The sequence below is a fragment of the Urocampus carinirostris genome, chromosome 16 (genome assembly GCF_059441175.1).
Source record: "Urocampus carinirostris isolate Australia breed hairy pipefish chromosome 16, RoL_Ucar_1.0, whole genome shotgun sequence".
NCBI lineage: Eukaryota > Metazoa > Chordata > Actinopteri > Syngnathiformes > Syngnathidae > Urocampus > Urocampus carinirostris.
The window spans coordinates 36,753,495-36,771,013 of record NC_142364.1 but is presented as its reverse complement, the minus strand read 5'-3'; the positions used below and the strand labels follow the sequence as shown (position 1 = coordinate 36,771,013).

The 17,519-nt window shown below is 39.8% G+C and overlaps 1 protein-coding gene across 9 annotated transcripts in view; it reads right to left on the bottom strand.

Moving 5' to 3' along the window:
* Positions 1-5,967: 5,967 nt before the first annotated feature.
* The window catches only part of syk (spleen tyrosine kinase), a 48,721-nt gene continuing 37,169 nt past the window's right edge, over positions 5,968-17,519 (bottom strand). For all 9 annotated transcript variants that reach the window (XM_088355681.1, XM_088355679.1, XM_088355683.1 and 6 more), the window contains 5 exons: positions 16,888-17,097; positions 11,911-12,100; positions 9,983-10,123; positions 9,333-9,445; positions 5,968-7,500 (listed from right to left, as the gene is read on the bottom strand). In XM_088355681.1, coding sequence (XP_088211807.1) covers positions 7,428-7,500; positions 9,333-9,445; positions 9,983-10,123; positions 11,911-12,100; positions 16,888-17,097 — 727 coding nt within the window. In that variant the 3' untranslated portion in view covers positions 5,968-7,427. The remainder of the gene's footprint in view (positions 7,501-9,332; positions 9,446-9,982; positions 10,124-11,910; positions 12,101-16,887; positions 17,098-17,519) is intronic.

Genomic DNA, 17,519 nt, shown 5'->3' with positions numbered 1-17,519 from the left:
CCCTACCCACTGCCCGATGATTGCTGGGATGGGCTCCAGCACCGCCGCGACCCTACTGAGGATAAGCGGTGCAGCTAATGAGATGATATATATATATATATATATATATATATATATATATATAATTAAATGTTCTGTTTCTTATTGTACCAAATATTGAAAAGAAAAGAAAACTATGAGGGTTTTCCATGACATTTTTGTTATATTAAATACATTATTGAGCTTTAAATAACTTTCTTTCGATTCACACTAACTACAAAAATACTACAACTACATTATGCACAACTATAATTCTATAATGGAAATAATATAAAAATACTACTGAAATACTATAAAAAGACCACTTGAGTAACTCCATCCATCCATTATCTCCCGCTTATCTGGGGTCAGGTGGCGGGGGCAGTTGCCTTAACAGGGAAGCCTAGACCTCCCAACCCCCAGCCAATTCTTCCAGCTCATCCGTCAGGATCCGGAGGCATTCCCATGCCAGGCTAGAGACATAGTCTCTACAGCGTGTCCTGGGTCGACCCGGGGCCACATGCCGGTGGGACGTGCCCAGAACACCTCCCGAGGGAGGAGTTCAGAAGGCATTATTATCAGATTCCTGCTCCACCTTAACTGGCTCCTCTTAATGCGGAGGAGCAATGGCTCGATATAGAGTCCCTCCCGGATGACCGAGCTTCTCACCTTATCTCTAAGGAGCATGCCGCCCTTTTCCGGCTGAATACCATGGTCTCGGACCTAGAGGTGCTGCTTCACACTCTGCTGCGAATTGCTCCAGTGAGAGCTGAAGATCACGGCCTGAGGAAGCCAACAGCACCACATAATCCACCAAAAGCAGCGATGCAATGCTGAGGCCCCTAAACCGGACTCCTTCCCCACAAGGCTGCGCCCATAAATTCTGTCCATAAAAGTTCTGAACAGAATTGGTGACAAAGGGCAGCCCTGGCAGAGTCCAACTCCCACTGGAAACGAATCCGACTTACTGCCGGGAATGCGGACAAGACTCTGGCACCGGGCATACAGGAACGGCACAGCCCGGATAAGAATGTGCAGTACCCCATACTCACGAAGCAGTCCACACAGGACTTCACGAGGAACACGTTCGAATGCCTTCTCCAAGTCCACAAAACACATGTAGACTGGATAGTTAAATTCCCGTGTACCCTCAAGGACCCTGCAAAGTGTGTAGAGCTGGTCCACTGTTCCACGGCCGGGACGAAAACCACACTGCTTTCCTTGAATGCAAAATTTGACTTCCGGGCGGACCCTCCTCTCCAGTACCTCTGAATAGACCTTACAAGGGAGGCTGAGAAGTGTGATTACCCTGTTGTTGTAACACACTCTACGGTCCTCCTTCTTGAAAAGGGGAACCACCCTCCAGTCTGCCAATCCAGGGGCATTGTTCCCGATGTCCATGCAATGTTGCAGAAGCGGGTCAACCATGTCACGGCCACAAAATCCAGAGTCTTAATGTACTCTTGGCGGATCTCCGCAACCCCTGGGGCCTCGCCATTGAGAAGCTTTTTGACAATCTCAGTGACTTCAAACCCAGAGATATGAGAGCCTACCTCAGATTCCCCTGGCTCTGCTTTCTCAGAGGAGGACGTGTCGGTGGGATTAGGGAGGTCTTTGAAGTACTCTGCCCACGCATTCACAACGTCCTGGGTCGAGGTCAGCAGCGCCCCATCGCCACAATATAGTGTTGATGGAACACTGCCCACTGGGGAGCTAAAGGGAAGAGGGACCCACGTCGTCCCTTGGGGCTGTGCCCAGCTGGACCCCGTGAGCAAAGGCCACCAGGCGGTTGCCAGTGGACCCCACCTCCAGGCCTTCCAGAGGGGGGGCCCCGGTAACCCGCGTCCGGGCAAGGGAAACCGTGGACCAACGTTTTGTGTCGTCCTAAGGGGTATTTTGATCTGCGTTTTGTCTGGCCCCCGACCTATAACCTGTTTGTCATTGGTGACCCTACCAGGGGCTTATAGTCCCCAACAACATAGCTCCTAGGATCATTGGGACACACAAACTCCTCCACCACAATAAGGTAGCAGATCATGGAGGAGCTGAGTAACTCTATAATACATAAATACTACTATAGAACAGAACAGAAAAACTACAAAAAATACTACTACAGAAATATCACGACAAAAATACTACTACAATTATACTACCGACATACGAGAAATATTCACCTATAGAATAATTGAAAATACTCTAGTACTTCTGTAGCAGTAATTTTTTATTAAACTACAAAAATCTAGCTGCAGAAATACTTCAAAAATACAACTACAGGAATACTACTAACATTAGACAGCTATACAAGAAAGTTACACCTTTGGAAGTACTACAAAAGTACAAAAGAATTGCTGCCATAGAAATGGTTGGGTCCCTTAACCACTAGGGTTGTAGGGGCATCATTACCTGTGGTGTTACTTGGAGAAATACAGCCTGGTGGAGCCCATCCCTCTTCAGGCCGATATTTGTTTCCAACCGGGGACCTCTCGCGTGCAAGGCAAAGGTGCTCACCACTTTACAGCATGCTCTGGCTGCATAAATATTACAAAAAATACAACTACAGTAACACTACCAACAGCTACACGAAAAAAATCACCTTTTGGAAGTACTACAAAATTACTACTATAGAAATGGTTGGATCCCTTAATCACTAGTGTCATATGGGCACTATTTCCTGTAGTGTGTCTTGGGAAAGTATAGTCTGGTGGCGCCCAACATATGTTTCCTCCCTGTCTCAAACCGGGAATCTTTTGCGTGTTAGATAAATGTATGCTATACTATACTGTACCACAAAAATCTGGAAGAAAAAAAACAAAAATACTATGAACACAACCGCTTTACAAGAAAAAAAAATCACATATTGAAATACTACGAAAATACTACAACAGTACTGAAAAGTTACTGCTTTTACCGAAATCCTGTACTACAAAAATCTGACTCCAGAAGTAATACAAGAATACAACTACAGTAATACTTCCAACATACGACAGTTATATATGAAAGATTCACCAATGGAAATACTACAAAAATAATACAAAAGTACTGTAAAATTACTGCTATGGAAATATGTACAGTACTACAAGAACCTGGTTGCAGAAATACTACAAAAACATAACTTCATTAATACAGGAAAACTAAAAATCAAGTGATGTGCTTAAAACAGGGAGCAAATATATAATTTGATAAAACTAATCTATCTTAAAACAAATGTAAAGAAATATGACCTGTAGATATCTGCACATTTGAATATTCATAAATGGAAAAAAAATATTTCAACCCATTGGGGCTTTGACTCCAAATAGTTACCCAACCCTAGTATGATAAATAAAAGGGCCAAAACAGGAGGTTTGAAAGTACTGTATTGAAGATTTAAAATGTACTTATGATATTTCACCTTTTTTTACTCACAAGTCCTTTATTCATAGTATCAATCGATACCGATCCAGTTCCGATACGTTTTGCTTACAAATGTCATGATTATTGAATACTCAAACCCTTACCCCCTTGAGTTATTTTTGAATTTTGATAAACACAGCACAAAGATTTTAAGCACTAAAAATGTTTCGGAACAAAAGCCAAGAGAGTCATACCAAAAGAGCAACAATGTAACGTAAATACAAATACTGTGGTACCCCGGTACTCAAACGCCTCAATGCTCAACCAAATCGATGTTCGACCAAAAAGTGTGCGCAAAAAAGGTTTCGATGCTCGACACGGAATTTGGTGCCAAACTGAAAATAGCCTAGTTAAAACAGCCGAAAATAGTCGAATCGAATGTGACTTGGCGCGTAACAAGTGGAGCCGAGATGCAATCGGCGGCGCAAGTTAGCCTAGATTTAGTGCCACTTCTATCCGGATCGTCAATGAGTGAAGGGGTACGTCATTTTTGAAGTTATTTTTTTCAGAATTTGTGCTTTTGCGTTGCTTTTGAACATGGCTCCCAAGAACAACAGCGATAAAAGGAAGAATAAGAGGAAAACAGTGGGGCAAACTTTCGGACTGAAAAAGGAAATAATTGTGATGTATGAAAATGGTTTTCGTGTGTCCGATCTCTCCCTGCAATATGCTATGCAAAGTCGACAATTTCGACTTTAATAAAACTTTAAGAAAGCTGATGTGGCAATGGGAGTGACAGCGGTTACCAAGCAAAGGCCTCAGATAATCGAGGAAATGTTGCCCCTAACTTTCGAAAAATTGAAAAATACACTTTAGAAAAATGGTGCAAAAGAGGAAGTAGCAGCTGACAATGGACCGGTTTCTTATTGAAAGAGAAGAGGAAGGCTAAGCAGTAACCTTCGTACACCCATTCCTGTATGCCATCACACCACTGTTCTAAGGTATGTAACAGATACAAAATAGTTTATATTTCTTCTTTTTTATGTTTATTATATATTATGTACACATGTATGATCTTTAATGTTGTTTAGATACACGTATTCTTAACATTTCACGTATTTTTTTTATGGGTGGAAGGGATTAAAATACTTACCATTTTATTCTATGGGGGGAAAATGTCAGTACTCAACCAACAACCAGGAACGCATTATGGTTGAGGACCGAGGTACCACTGTTCTTTATAGTAATGTCTATATAATAAAATACCTTCCAGTGCTCATTTTCTTTTCAAGATAAGGTCGGTAATGCAGGTAAAAAAATATAGATTTCAGGAATAGCAACATGTTTACATTTTTGGTCGCTTCTTATTGAACTTTGTTCATGAAAATTTGTGGTGTTGCCACAATAGCCGACCATTTTTACCACACAAAATACACCTGGCATTGTCATTTTCTGTAGTTGAAAAAAGTCCACACTGCCCTGTGTTGCCTATTTTCCTCTCATTCCCATCTTCTCGTAGAGTTGGGCACACATATTTAACCCTCTCTTCTGCCTGGTAGGCAGGATGCAGCAGCAGGCCAGGTAGTAAAGACTGCTAAAAGTGTGCCTGTCAGTCACGACTCGGGCATAAACCTAGAAAGTGGCTGAGGAAAAGAAGGGCTGCGCTATCTACATAAAGAAACGACGTTTTGAGTAAATTGGTGGAGGAGCAGAGTACCCATCCCAAGAAAATAGCATTAATCTGCTCCAAGTTATTTGCTAAGTAACTATTACATTGATCGTTGGCTCGACCTAATTTCAACAGTGGAAGTTAGTTCTAAAAAAGGCGATGCTTCTCTTTTCGTTTCATCGGCGTCAATGTCAGGTCTCTGATTTTCCCTTTTATCCTTGACAAATGATAACAAGCAAACACAATTTGGTCCATTACCATGGCAACCACCAGTGATTAAAAACACAGTTGCAATCTGGCACTAGGCTCTGTACGGTTACCCTGGCGCTCTTGTCTAGGAATACAGGGCTTACATTGGACCCTCCTTATTTACGTTTTCTTTTGGCGTTGTAGTAAATACAGTATGAGCTCATCCAGAGGTAGCCAAAAATGTTGCTCACGCAAAAGTACTGTTACTTCAGAATAATATGACTCAAGTAGAAGTAAAAAGTTGTCATCCAAATAATGACTTGAGTAAAATTAACAATGTACTTCATGAAAAAAACTACTCAAATACAGGGTACGGTAACTACCAACGTCTCATTTATTTACTTTTTTTTTTAATTAACCATTCAATTAGTCATCAAAAATTACATTTAATCCAAAAAAAGACGAAAAAACTAGAGGTCAATTCAAGTACTTTAATAAACAATACAAAAACGATAATATTATAAATCAAAGAAATAAGTTAAACCGTTTAAAGCACCATTACTTTTTTTATCAGGCTCTGCAGGCAGAACGACAAGCTAGCCTTGGGGTTGGTAACCCCTAATGTCGAAAGAGCCACATTGGACATAATGAATGCAACATATGCTTTACAAGTTTAACTTTGTCGCTATACAAATGAATTACGGAATGTTTTAGAAAAAAAATAATAAGGACACGCAGTTAAGACCCAATTTTTGATGGCATTTTTATTTTGAGGATTGGAAAAAAACCACAACAAAGAAGCATAATGTGCCCCTTATATGGGCAACAAAAAAAAATGCAATAAAACACAGCATTCGTTTAGGAAAAAATAACATGGAAACCGTCTGAAAAGGTAAAGTAAATACAATCACATTTTTATCGATTAGGTTTGATTTGTGTGCCGTTATTTTTCTTTTTTTACATTTGGGGTCCATGGCGGATGGCAGACACACAAACGCCAATATGCTACCAGACCGGCTCCTTTAGAAGGGCCGCACTGTCCGGCTCTGAGTGAGAGCTTCTCACACGGTAAGGAAGAAAACAAGCTAAGGGGGAATGCCAGATTTAGTTAAGTAACGGCTTTAATGTGGGCTAATGTTGCAGAGTATGAGTACAGTTTCTTCACAAATTTACTGAAGTCAAAGTATAGTGATTTAAACATACTCCCAGAAGAACAGAAGGCCCAAAATTTACACATTTAAATGTAACAAGAGTTAATGTAACTCGGTTGTAGTTGCATAGCGCTAATTCCCTCTTGGAGATGTTGGAACTTTGCTTACCGTGTCGCTTGGGGACTTCTGACTGTTTTGTCCAAGTTGCGTGCGTTGATCATCTTAAGCTGTGTGCGGTAAGTTTACCTGCTGTCGTGTACAGCATGTGTTCCTTTTTTGCCTTTGCCTCCTTTTAGGTCGGTGATTTTGACTTTTCCTTTGTGTTTTTCGCCACAGTTTTTTGGGCATAATATTGTCAAGATAGCTACCCGGGCTCCCGAAAACTACCAGTTTGTCTGGTCCAGGTTAGCCCTGTTAGCAGTCCACTAGCTGGCTAACCTGCTGTGCCAAAAGTTTTCTTGTCCTGGCTGGGTTCGTGTTTGTTGCAGAGGCCGTTTTTCGTTGTAGGTAGCCTGTCTGCTCATTGTTTATGTTTTTGGGTCAGGCAGCTTACCTTTTTTCTACCGATCAGTCCCACTTTGCCCTCAATAGCATCCAGCTAACCTGCCATGATGATTTTGTTTATTTACGGCTGGGTTTGTGTTTGTTGCCGTGATCGTTTTTTTTTGTCGTCGGCTTCCAGTTATCCTGGGTGTTTACTGCAAACTTTTGGTTGGCTAGCTTCCCGTTTTTTTGCGGATCGGTCCCTGATAGCACAAATAAAATGTTTTTTTTTTTAATTGGCACTGGACATTTTCTTTAAAGAAAAAAATTGAAAAGTACTTGAATTTGTCCATAAAAGAAGGTGTACGAACTCTGGTATTTACACATTACCAGTCTTAAATAGAAGGAGTTGCTGCATAGAAAACTATCGATCACTTGTGTTGTGTTATTAGGTTTGATTTTAATTGGAAAAACAAATGTATTTGAATACATTGTACATCCATTGGGTGCGAAAATAATCTACGGTGCAATTAGATAATTTATCTTTCTTTTAAGAAAATAAATGATCACATTTGTGTGTCTCTTCATTCAGCGATGTCGTAATAATACCGCCTCAGTCTTTGCTCAATAACAGCGAACGCAGGTCTTTTCTCCATGCTGTAAGACAAAAAAACAAAACAAAAGCTCTTTCAAGGAAATTCTTCAGAATATCAACACAAGTCGCACACATATTGTCTGGGGTGGGGTCTCCAACTTTTTTCATGGTGCTGAGGTTTTGAGTTTTTCCTTGCCCGCATGTTGGTTTAAGATCAGGGGATGGTGTGATTGTAACCTGTGCAGTCCTTTGAGACATTTTGTGATTAAGGGCTATACAAATAAATGTGACTTGACTGGACTTGAGAAATACTTTTTGTTGCTAAAAGGCACCCACTTTGTAATGAATTTCTAAAATAACAACTGATTTCGAAAGCTTGCTGAATCGCTAAAATGGTAGCTTGAGAATTAGCTTGAAAGGTAAACAGGTAAAAAAAAAGGAATAGGAACTAGTTCGCTAGCTAAAAGAGTAAAAAGCTATCTAAATAGTCGGATAGAAAGCTAAAAACAAAGCTAGATAGCTAGCCAGAAAGGAGCCCAAAATTTAGCTTGATAACCAGCAACAATTTAAAGTTGGCTAGATAGCATGTAAATAATGTAAGAAGGTAACTGGATAGATAAAAAATAGGAAGATACTGTAGCTAGCTACTGTACAAAGCTGAAAAGGTAGCCAGATAGCTAGCTAAAGAAAGACTGCACATTTTTGTGCTCGTTCACTTTATAAAACCCATACATTGGAATTTTGTTTGTTGTATTTCCTGTAAAATAATCAATGAAAAGATGAACAAATACATTTGTTTTATACACGAATCGATTTTCTTTCTACTGTCCCAATTAATTGGTTAAAAGTAATTATCAATTCTTGAATAGATTTTTTTGTCCATGAAGCCCATGAACTGGAATGTATTTATTCAAAATCCTAAAATAACAAATCATATTACTATGTTACCAGGTTAATTATTAAAAATAGGGTTAAATAGACTCAGTCAAACAACAACAAAAATAATTTTACCAGGAAATCTCAACGACCCAGCATTGGTAAACTATTTTCAGTACAGGTTCGCGGGGAACCTCAGCTGTCATCAGGGGGCACCGTAGTGCCCGCGAGCACCACATTGGAGACCAGTGGCCTGAGGAAAAGGTGGCATTGCATGATGCAACTAATGCAAGTCTCCATTTTTGTTCAACACTTGCATGCAATTTTCCTACAGTGATCAAGTACTCCGACCACAAAAATGTTTGGATTGGATTGATACTATTGTCCTGGGATTGATGCTTTGCTCCACCGCCAATTTTCTCAAAGTGCCGTTTTGTTTTGTAGATAGCAAAGCCCTTCTCTCCCTAGGCCAATTCCTTCCCTACCAAGCCTGCTGCTGCATACTGCCTGCCTGGCAGAAGAGAGGGTTAAATATGTGCGCCCAACCCTACGAGTAGATAAAAATGAGAGGCAAATCGGAAGTATAGCGCAGAGTGGACTTTTTTCAACCACAGAAAATGACAATGCCAGGAGTACAATGTGTGGTAAAAGTGGTCAGCTACTGTGTCAACACCACAAATTTACATAAACACATGAAAAAAGCTCAATGAGCAGCGACCAAACATGTGAACATGTTACGGTTCGTGACCAAAAACCTATGAATGAAGAAAGTGAAAATAAAAAAGAAAGCGGGAAAGGGAGAAATAAAGAGCTGTTTTTAAAGACAGAAGAGAGACAGAAAGTGTGACAAGGAAAGTGAAAAAAACGTGAGGAAGAGAAAGTGAAAGAAAGAAAAGATATAAAAAAGAAAGAAAGTGAGAAAAAATTAAGCCACAAACAAAGAAGTAGAGAGAAAGCAAGGGAGAGACAGAGCCCCACACCGAAGATAAAAACAAGAGCGTCAAAATGACTGACTTACTCGTACGTCCAGCAAGTATTCATAAGGTTGTAGACTTCTGCTGGACAATTGGCTGGGGGATCCAAGCGCATTCCCTTCTCAATCATTTGCAAAACATTATTCCCTCGGATTCCCTGTGGAGGAACTCCATTAAGGGGATGCACATACTGTAGGTGTTTTTTTACTAATAGCAGTAAAGTTATGGGGGCAGGTGTTAAAGGGGAAAAATGGGACACAAACTGTTTAGTACTGATTAATTCTACAACTCCTCGTCCGCGCTCTATTTGCAGCCCGGTAGTTTGAGGCCAGTGTCTTAACAAAAATGAATGAATAAATGAAAGAAAGAGAGAGAGAAAAAGAAAGCGAGAGAGAAAGAAAGTAAGAGAGAGAAAGAAAGAAAACTGAGTGAATGAAAGTGAGAAAGAGAAAACTGAGAAAGGGAGAGAAAAAAGAAAGAGAAAGGAAAGAAGAAAGAAATCCAGAAAGATTAAAAAAGAGAGAGAAAGAAAAAAAATCTACCCATGCTTTTGCAATGGAACAATAACTGCTATGTCATTTTTCCCATTATCAGTCCAATACATATCAAACTGATTATTTTTGTGCACCCAAAATGAAAAAGAGTCCTATTGAGAGCATGAACATCACCAGTAGAATTTAAGAGTAATCGTTACCCTGTATGGCTTCTCTCCATATGAGTATGCTTCCCACACGAGCACCCCAAAGCTCCACACATCACTTTTGGTGGAAAATTTGAAGTAATTTACACATTCTGGTGCGTACCATTTAAGGGGCCACTTCCCGGGCGCTTTTGCCTAAAAAATATACACATTTACATAATTCATTTAGTCAGGTTGCAATTCCTCGTTGCTAAAATACAAATAGTGTAGATAGATGGATAAAGATAGTTAAATATATATATATATATAGAGAGAGAGAGAGAGAGAGAGAGAGAGAGAGAGAGAGAGAGAGAGAGAGAGAGAGAGAGAGAGAGAGAGAGAGAGAGAGAGAGAGAGAGAGAGAGAGAGAGAGAGAGAGAGAGAATTTGAACACCCTGCTACTTTTACCACTTAGAAATCTCAGATGGGTCTGAAATTTGAAATTGTAGGTGCATGTCGACTGTGAGAGAAATAAACTAAAAAGAAAAATCCAGATTTATTTGTGTGATATAGTTGCAAATAAGTATTTGAACATCTGAGAAAAAGAATGTTAATATTTGGTACAGTAGCCTTTTTGTTCTATTACAGAGGTCAAATGTTTCCTGTTGTCTTTCACCGGGTTTGCACACACTGCAGGAGGGATCTTTGCCCACTCCTCCACACAGATCTTCTCTCGATCCGTCAGGTTTCTGGGCTGTTGCTGACACAGTTTGAGCTCCATCCAAGGATTTTCGATTAGGTTCAGGTCTGGAGACAGGCTAGGCCATGCTAGAAACTTGATATGCTTCTTACAGAGGCACTCCTTGGTTTACCTGTCTGTGTGCTTTGGTCTGTTGTTGTGTTGGAAGACCCAGACACGGCCCATCTTCAATGCTCTGACTGAGGGAAGGATGTTGTTCCCCAAATTTCAATGTACACGGCCCCAGTCCCTTTAATGCAGTGCACTCCTCCTGTCCCATGTGCAGAAAAACACACCCTAAGCTTGATGCTGCCATCCCCTTCGCTTCCCAGTAGGGATGGTGTTTTTCAGATTGTACTCTTCATCCTTCTTCCTCCAAACACGCTTAATGGATTTATGACCAAAAAGTTCTTGTTGGTCTCTTCTGACCACAAAACTTTCTTTCACGACTCCTCTCTGTCATATCAATGGTCATATGCAAACTTAAGACGGGCCTTGACATGTGCTGTATTAAGCAGGGGAACCTTTTGTGTCATGCGTGATTTCAAATCATGATGTCTTAGTGTATTACCTACAGTAACCTTGGAAACGGTGGTCCCAGCTCCTTTCAGGTCATTGACCAACACCTGTCGTGTAGTTCGGGGCTGATTCCTCACCTTTCTTCGAATCATTGAGACCCTACGGGGTTATAGCTGGCATGGTGCTCCACTCCGATTGAGATTGACTGTCACGTTTAGCTTCTCCCATTTTCTAATGATTGCTCGGACAGTGGACCTTTTTTCACCAAGCTGCTTGGCAATTGCTCCAAAGCCCTTTCCAGCCTTTTGTGTGTGTGTGTGTGTGTGTGTGTGTGTGTGTGTGTTTGTGTGTGTGTGTGTGTGTGTGTGGCTGGCTGGCTCTCTCTCTTTCTCTCACTTTCTCTTTAATCTTCAAGTCTGGCCCCTATGCGAATTTTGTTCTAGCATGTGGCCCCCTGCCAAAATGAGTTTAACACCCCTCTCTTCATGGTATTCATTCTCTACTAACAATACCATGATTATAATCATATTTAGTTGCCATATTGTATGATATTAGGATTATTCCTTATATTTTATTTTATTTCCCAAAAACTTTAAATACACTCGTGCTTCGTAATTGATATGTGTTTTAGCTAACTGATTTTTGCCTACCCTGACAATTAATTAATTTTATGGCCGCGGGCCAGTAATAATTTGATTATGGGCCGTAACTGATTAGACTATGGACATGCCTGGCTTAAAGTTACCTTGTAGTAGTTTTGGTCCTCTCCAACTACTTTTGAGAGACCAAAGTCACTGATTTTGGCATAATGCTGAGTTACAAGCAGCACATTCCGAGCAGCGAGGTCCCTATGGACAAAGTTATGCTCCTCAAGGTACTTCATCCCCATTGAGACCTGGTGCACCAGCTCTGTGATGTTGGTCATGGTGGTTTGCCTGGGGAACAACAAGCAATACAGTCTTAACCATGAGCAACATCAATGGCATGCACAGATTTATTAAACATAAAAAGTTTACCAAGGACAATCATGATGTTTTTATCCGTTGCACCAGGACCTCAAATGTCTATGTTTTAATGTTTCGTTTCTTTGTCATGGTTTGGTCCTTGCAGTCCCTCTTTTCTCCAAAAGGTGGCAGCTTCGCCCAATTTTCCAATCACCTATACTTTTCCTTTCCCCAGGCGTTTCCAATTTGACAATTAGCTACCTTTGCTATTAATACCTCGGGCTTCCACCTAACTTTGCTCAAGGGGTTTGACTTTTTGACTTTCACTCACCAAAACGACGAGCTTGCCTCCCACGACCTCCTCCTTTAATTCCCCCCACGTATCAGTTTCTACACTCCAAGACCTGCCACTTCGACCCTCTTCTTAAATTTCCCAAGTCGCCTTTTCAAGCTTCTTGCCAGCCTAAGAACCACTCCCAAGTTTCCGTCTTAAGATCTCCTCCTGTGCTATCCCTGTCCCACGCCACCTTTTCGCCGGTGAAGTCATTTGTTGTTGTTGTTAAAATAAACGTCCCCATAGTGGGGTTAGACAATCCATCGCATCCACTACACAGCATTATCTCCAGACAGAAGAGCAGTTTCAGCGACAGACTGCTGTCACTGTCTTGTACTATGGACAGACTGAAGAGATATTTTCTTCCTCATGCCATGAGGCTCTTTAACTCTACCCGGCAGAGTAAAAGCCCACATTAAACCACACCCCCTACATTGCATATTACTGAATTTTATTGCAATATGTATTCTGTGTAGCACTATTTAGATATTCTATATAACACGCTACAGTGGGCATTTGCACGTCACATTGGGTATTTGTATATTGTATTCTTTTTGCTTCATTATTGTATTGTTCTCAGCTCAGGGATGTTGCTGGAAATGTGAATTTCCCTGCGGGGATGAATAAAGTTTCTATCCATCTATCTGTCTATCTATCTAGAACAAATCCCTTGTGTCCCGCGTTTGCGTCTGTCAGACACTTTGAGGCAATTTTTCTTAACGGCCGCAAAAAAATGGGGCAGAAAAACACAACAGGTGTAATTTCCCATTGTTAAGTAATAAGTGCTAATGTAAAAACAGCACCATTCTTCCCTTTTAAATAAGTTGTGGGGTTCAATATAGTGTATAACGTCCAATATAATAATCCTCACAATCTCTCATTCTTCGCAGTCCGCGCCTCTATTTGAATGCAACCTGGCTGTTATATACCTTCGTGGCACGTCACTAAAGGGAGCATTCGGCCGAGCCTGGTTACGTGATCGTTTCCGCTTGACTAGCTTCGGCAACTATCAAGGCCTTGTCTGTCATCGACACAAATTTCAAAACAAGCCTGGTTTGTGTTGCCCTTTTATCCCCTCCTTACCATTAAGAGCGTGTTTTGTTATTCCCTTCACCCCCGATAAAGCGGTATTTTCAGAACAGGTCTGCAGGCACCTCAGCAGACCTTAGAGGGGACCCTGGTGCCAGCACGCACCATGTTGGAGACCCCCATTCTAGATAAACGTTGACTGAACATAGTGTAGTTTTGCCTAACAAAAATCCCATTGGTGTATACAAAGTAGCCTGAATGCGCCATCATCTGAAGCACCATAGCCCGATCTCATAGCAATGTGATTTGAGCGTACTTAAGGTTATTTTGAGCTTTGTAGAAGTAAACTACACATGGGAAACAAAGAATTGTATCTGTTGCATATTAAAATAAATTAACACTGTTAACATTGGGGAACCTGAAATCCTTTGATACATTGAATTTAGAATTAGAATTAGGTTTGATTCATACTCATCTGTAGTGTCATTGTTAAAATTAGACGTGGCACTCGAGGATAAACTTGTAATGAAATACTTAAAAGGGAAACATAAGATTAAAACAAAGGAATGTTAGGTTAAATGGGCAAAAATAATGAAACCTCTACGTACGAATATATTTCCCAGATTGGGGTCGTCTCTAGAATTCCGTGGAACTCCAGTGAATTCTATCAATACGAAATAACTGAAAACCAATGAATCCGTTACCGCCCTCCCCAAATCATCCAAGTTAACCCTAAATAGCTGTGGGACACATCTTCCTGATCACTCAAAACACTTTCAAATAGTAAATGAGCAAACGCATACAGTAATAAGATGCCAATAAAATGACTAAAGCGCCGCCCTGCACCGACAGAGCGGCAAAGATGTATATGCGGCCGGGTTTATTATCAGGGATCGTACACCTTTTTCATGGCCAAATTCAAGAACATTTCTAACACCTTCAGGGCCAATTTTTCAAAATTTCCAGTACCTTTAAAGGGAGGAATCTAGCGCCAAAACAACTTTTTTTTTTAAAGTCGCTATATCACTGCTAGCACATACTTTGTGTTATTTTGAGATGTTCCTATTTATGAACTTTCTGTGTGCTGCTCTAAACTGAGATGAATTCTGCCATTCTGCTTCAAAATTGTTTGACTATGTAACACTTGTTTCCAAACATGGAAAGGGCTTCATAGGTGTTGGGTAATAATGGAGTTTGATATGAAGACAAAAAACAGAGAAAGTACTTGTTTAAATAGCATAAAAATAAGCCAAATTTGGACTAATTTTAATGATTTTGATTGCTCCAAAGCAGAGTGCATTCAATTTTCCCATCTTAGAGACAGTCAGAGGATCTGTGTTGAAATGGGTTGAAGTTGTAAAAAGTTTGTTATGGATTTGTTTAAATTATTTAAAGGACAGAAGAGTTAATATTTTTAGTTCATATTCTATTGTTTTGCATTCTCAGGGATTTTGTGTTAAAACAGTTTTGTGTTTTACACATTTCATTTTTGTAGATCTGTGAATATATATTTAATGTGTTTTTCAGGCATCCCAATCAAAACATATGAAATTACCTATTACTAAATAATTTGGTGCATAATGTTCTATTATGATTGATAATACATAATTAAATAAAACAAAAAATTTGAGTAGCCGAAAGAGCCAGTTCTTCTCAGTGAGCTGAGCCAAAAAAGCTGGTTTTCTACATAGAGCTGTCCTTTGGGTGTGACTCTTCACATGACAACGCTATAATGAGAAGTCACAAAATCAGTCTTGTTGGTGTCGTTTTCTTAAATTATTGCATGGTTTATAGAGTCAGACTGCTAGAAACATGGCATCGGCAACAATTTCTCGCATTTTCAAGCAGTTCACCCAAAATTCAAGCATTTTCTTGACCTTGGAAACACTACATTAAATTTTAAGTATTTTCAAGGATTTCAAGCCCTGTATTTTAGAAATCTGAGGTACTTGCGATCAGCTCACTCAGACATCATGGTAGGGGACGATGGGGGTTTGTGTTCATGCATTCAAAACGCACCTTATTACTTTTGAACAGAAAAGAAATAAGAAATCAAAAGGTAAAAAAGAAATAAAATGAGAAAAAAGGACAACAAAAGTAAGAAAAAATAAGAGAAAAATGAGAAAAAAAAATAAGACACAGACTTACACTCAAGAAAAAAAGGAAAATAAAAATTAAAAAATAAAAAGAGAATAATAAAAAAGAAAAGAGCAAAAAGAAAAACAAGACAAAAAGTAAAACTCAAGGAAAGAATTAAAAAAATGAAATAATTAAAGCGTCAATATGAAAAATGAAAAGAAAAAATGAGAAAAAAATTGTGTCTCTTTTCTCTTTATTTCCTTTCGTTTATTTTTACATTCTTTTTCTCCATTTTCCTTTTTTTCTTTTCTCCTACTTTTTTTTATTCCCTTCCTTTTTGCCTTTGTCTCATTTGTCCTTCTCTATGTTTTACATGTTTTTCTAAGCTTTTCACTTCGTTTTTCTGTTTTTTCCTTTTTTTCTTTTTTCCTACTTTTCTCTTTATTCCTGCTTTTTTCTCTTTCTCTCTTTTTCTTTTTTTTCTTTTGTTTCTTTTTTTGCCTGTTTTTGCTTCACCCCCTCTTTAAGTCAATTTGTGCTTCTCATCTCATCAGCCGTATCGCTTATCCTCATTAGGGTCGCGGAGAGGCTGGAGCCCATCCCAGCCATCTCCGGGCAGTGGGCAGGGGACACCCTGAACTGGTTGCCAGCCAGTCGCAGGGCACACAAGGACAGACAACCCATTCGCTCATTCACACCTAGGGACAAATTGGACCGGCCAATTCACCTGAAATGCATGTTTTTGGAACGTGGGAGGAAACCGGAGTGCCCGGAGGAAACCCACGCAAGCACGGGGAGAACATACAAACTCCGCACAGAAAGTCTGGAGCTGGATTTGAACCCACGACAGGTTCCCATGACATGAACTGTGCCGCACAAGCGCTAACCACTGCGCCGCCGTGCTGCCCCAATTTGTGCTTAATGTTACATAATTATTAGTAATATATGGATAAAATCACCAAAAACAATCTAAAGAGCCAGCTCTTTTTTTGTATGCTGAGCCGAAAAAATGCTTCTCTAAAAAAAAAGACAGAAACTTGTGCAGCAACATTGACATAGTCACGTAGGTGAGAAAGGTCATACTGGTATATCTACGTAATCTAACTGTGCAGGCAATACTTAAAGCAAACTACACATTTCACTCTCTATTTTATTGTCTTAGTGCAAAAAATATACTGCGATAATAAAAATTTGTTTTTAAAAAGGAAAAAAGATAAAATAACTGATATGGTCAGGATAGCTTTACTTGTGTGCAAAGAAGGTCTGGGCAGCTTAGAAGAAACTTTGCCTCTGACTAATTCAAATAAATGAAGAAGATAAACAGGACGAAACATACCTGTTTTTCTGCAGGAACTTGTGAAGTGGTCCTAGCTCAGCCAGCTCCATGACTAGCATGAGGCTCTCAGCTTCACAGATACCAATCATCCTCACAATATAAGGATTGTCCAGTTGCTGCATGACGTTTGCTTCTCGGAGCATTTCCTCCCGAAATGATGTGCTGTTGTCATCATTCTTCAAGATTTTCACAGCAACTGGCTGCTCTGTCCTAATGAAGAAAGGATTTTCAAGGGTTCATACACATTTTTCATAGACAATTTCAAGCACTTTTCCCAGGACCTTCAAAGGACTTTTGTTGACTTTGTTGATTGCTATAAAGTCACAATTTTGCCGCTACCACATACTCTGACATGAATTCTGCAATTCTGCTTCAACAATGCTTGGCTATGTCAGACTTGTTTACAAACACGAAATGGGCTCTTTAGGTGCTGGGTAATTGTTGAGTTCAATACGGAAGAGAGAAAAAGAAAGTATTGTATGTATGAAAAGAAAACAAATGAGCCAAATTTGAACTCATTTTATTGATACTGATGGCCCTTTTACTTATTTTAATGTATATGATCATGTGTTCATAGCACTGAAGAGTTTTCTTTTCATTGTTATTGTTTTGTGTTTTCAGGGATTTTGTGT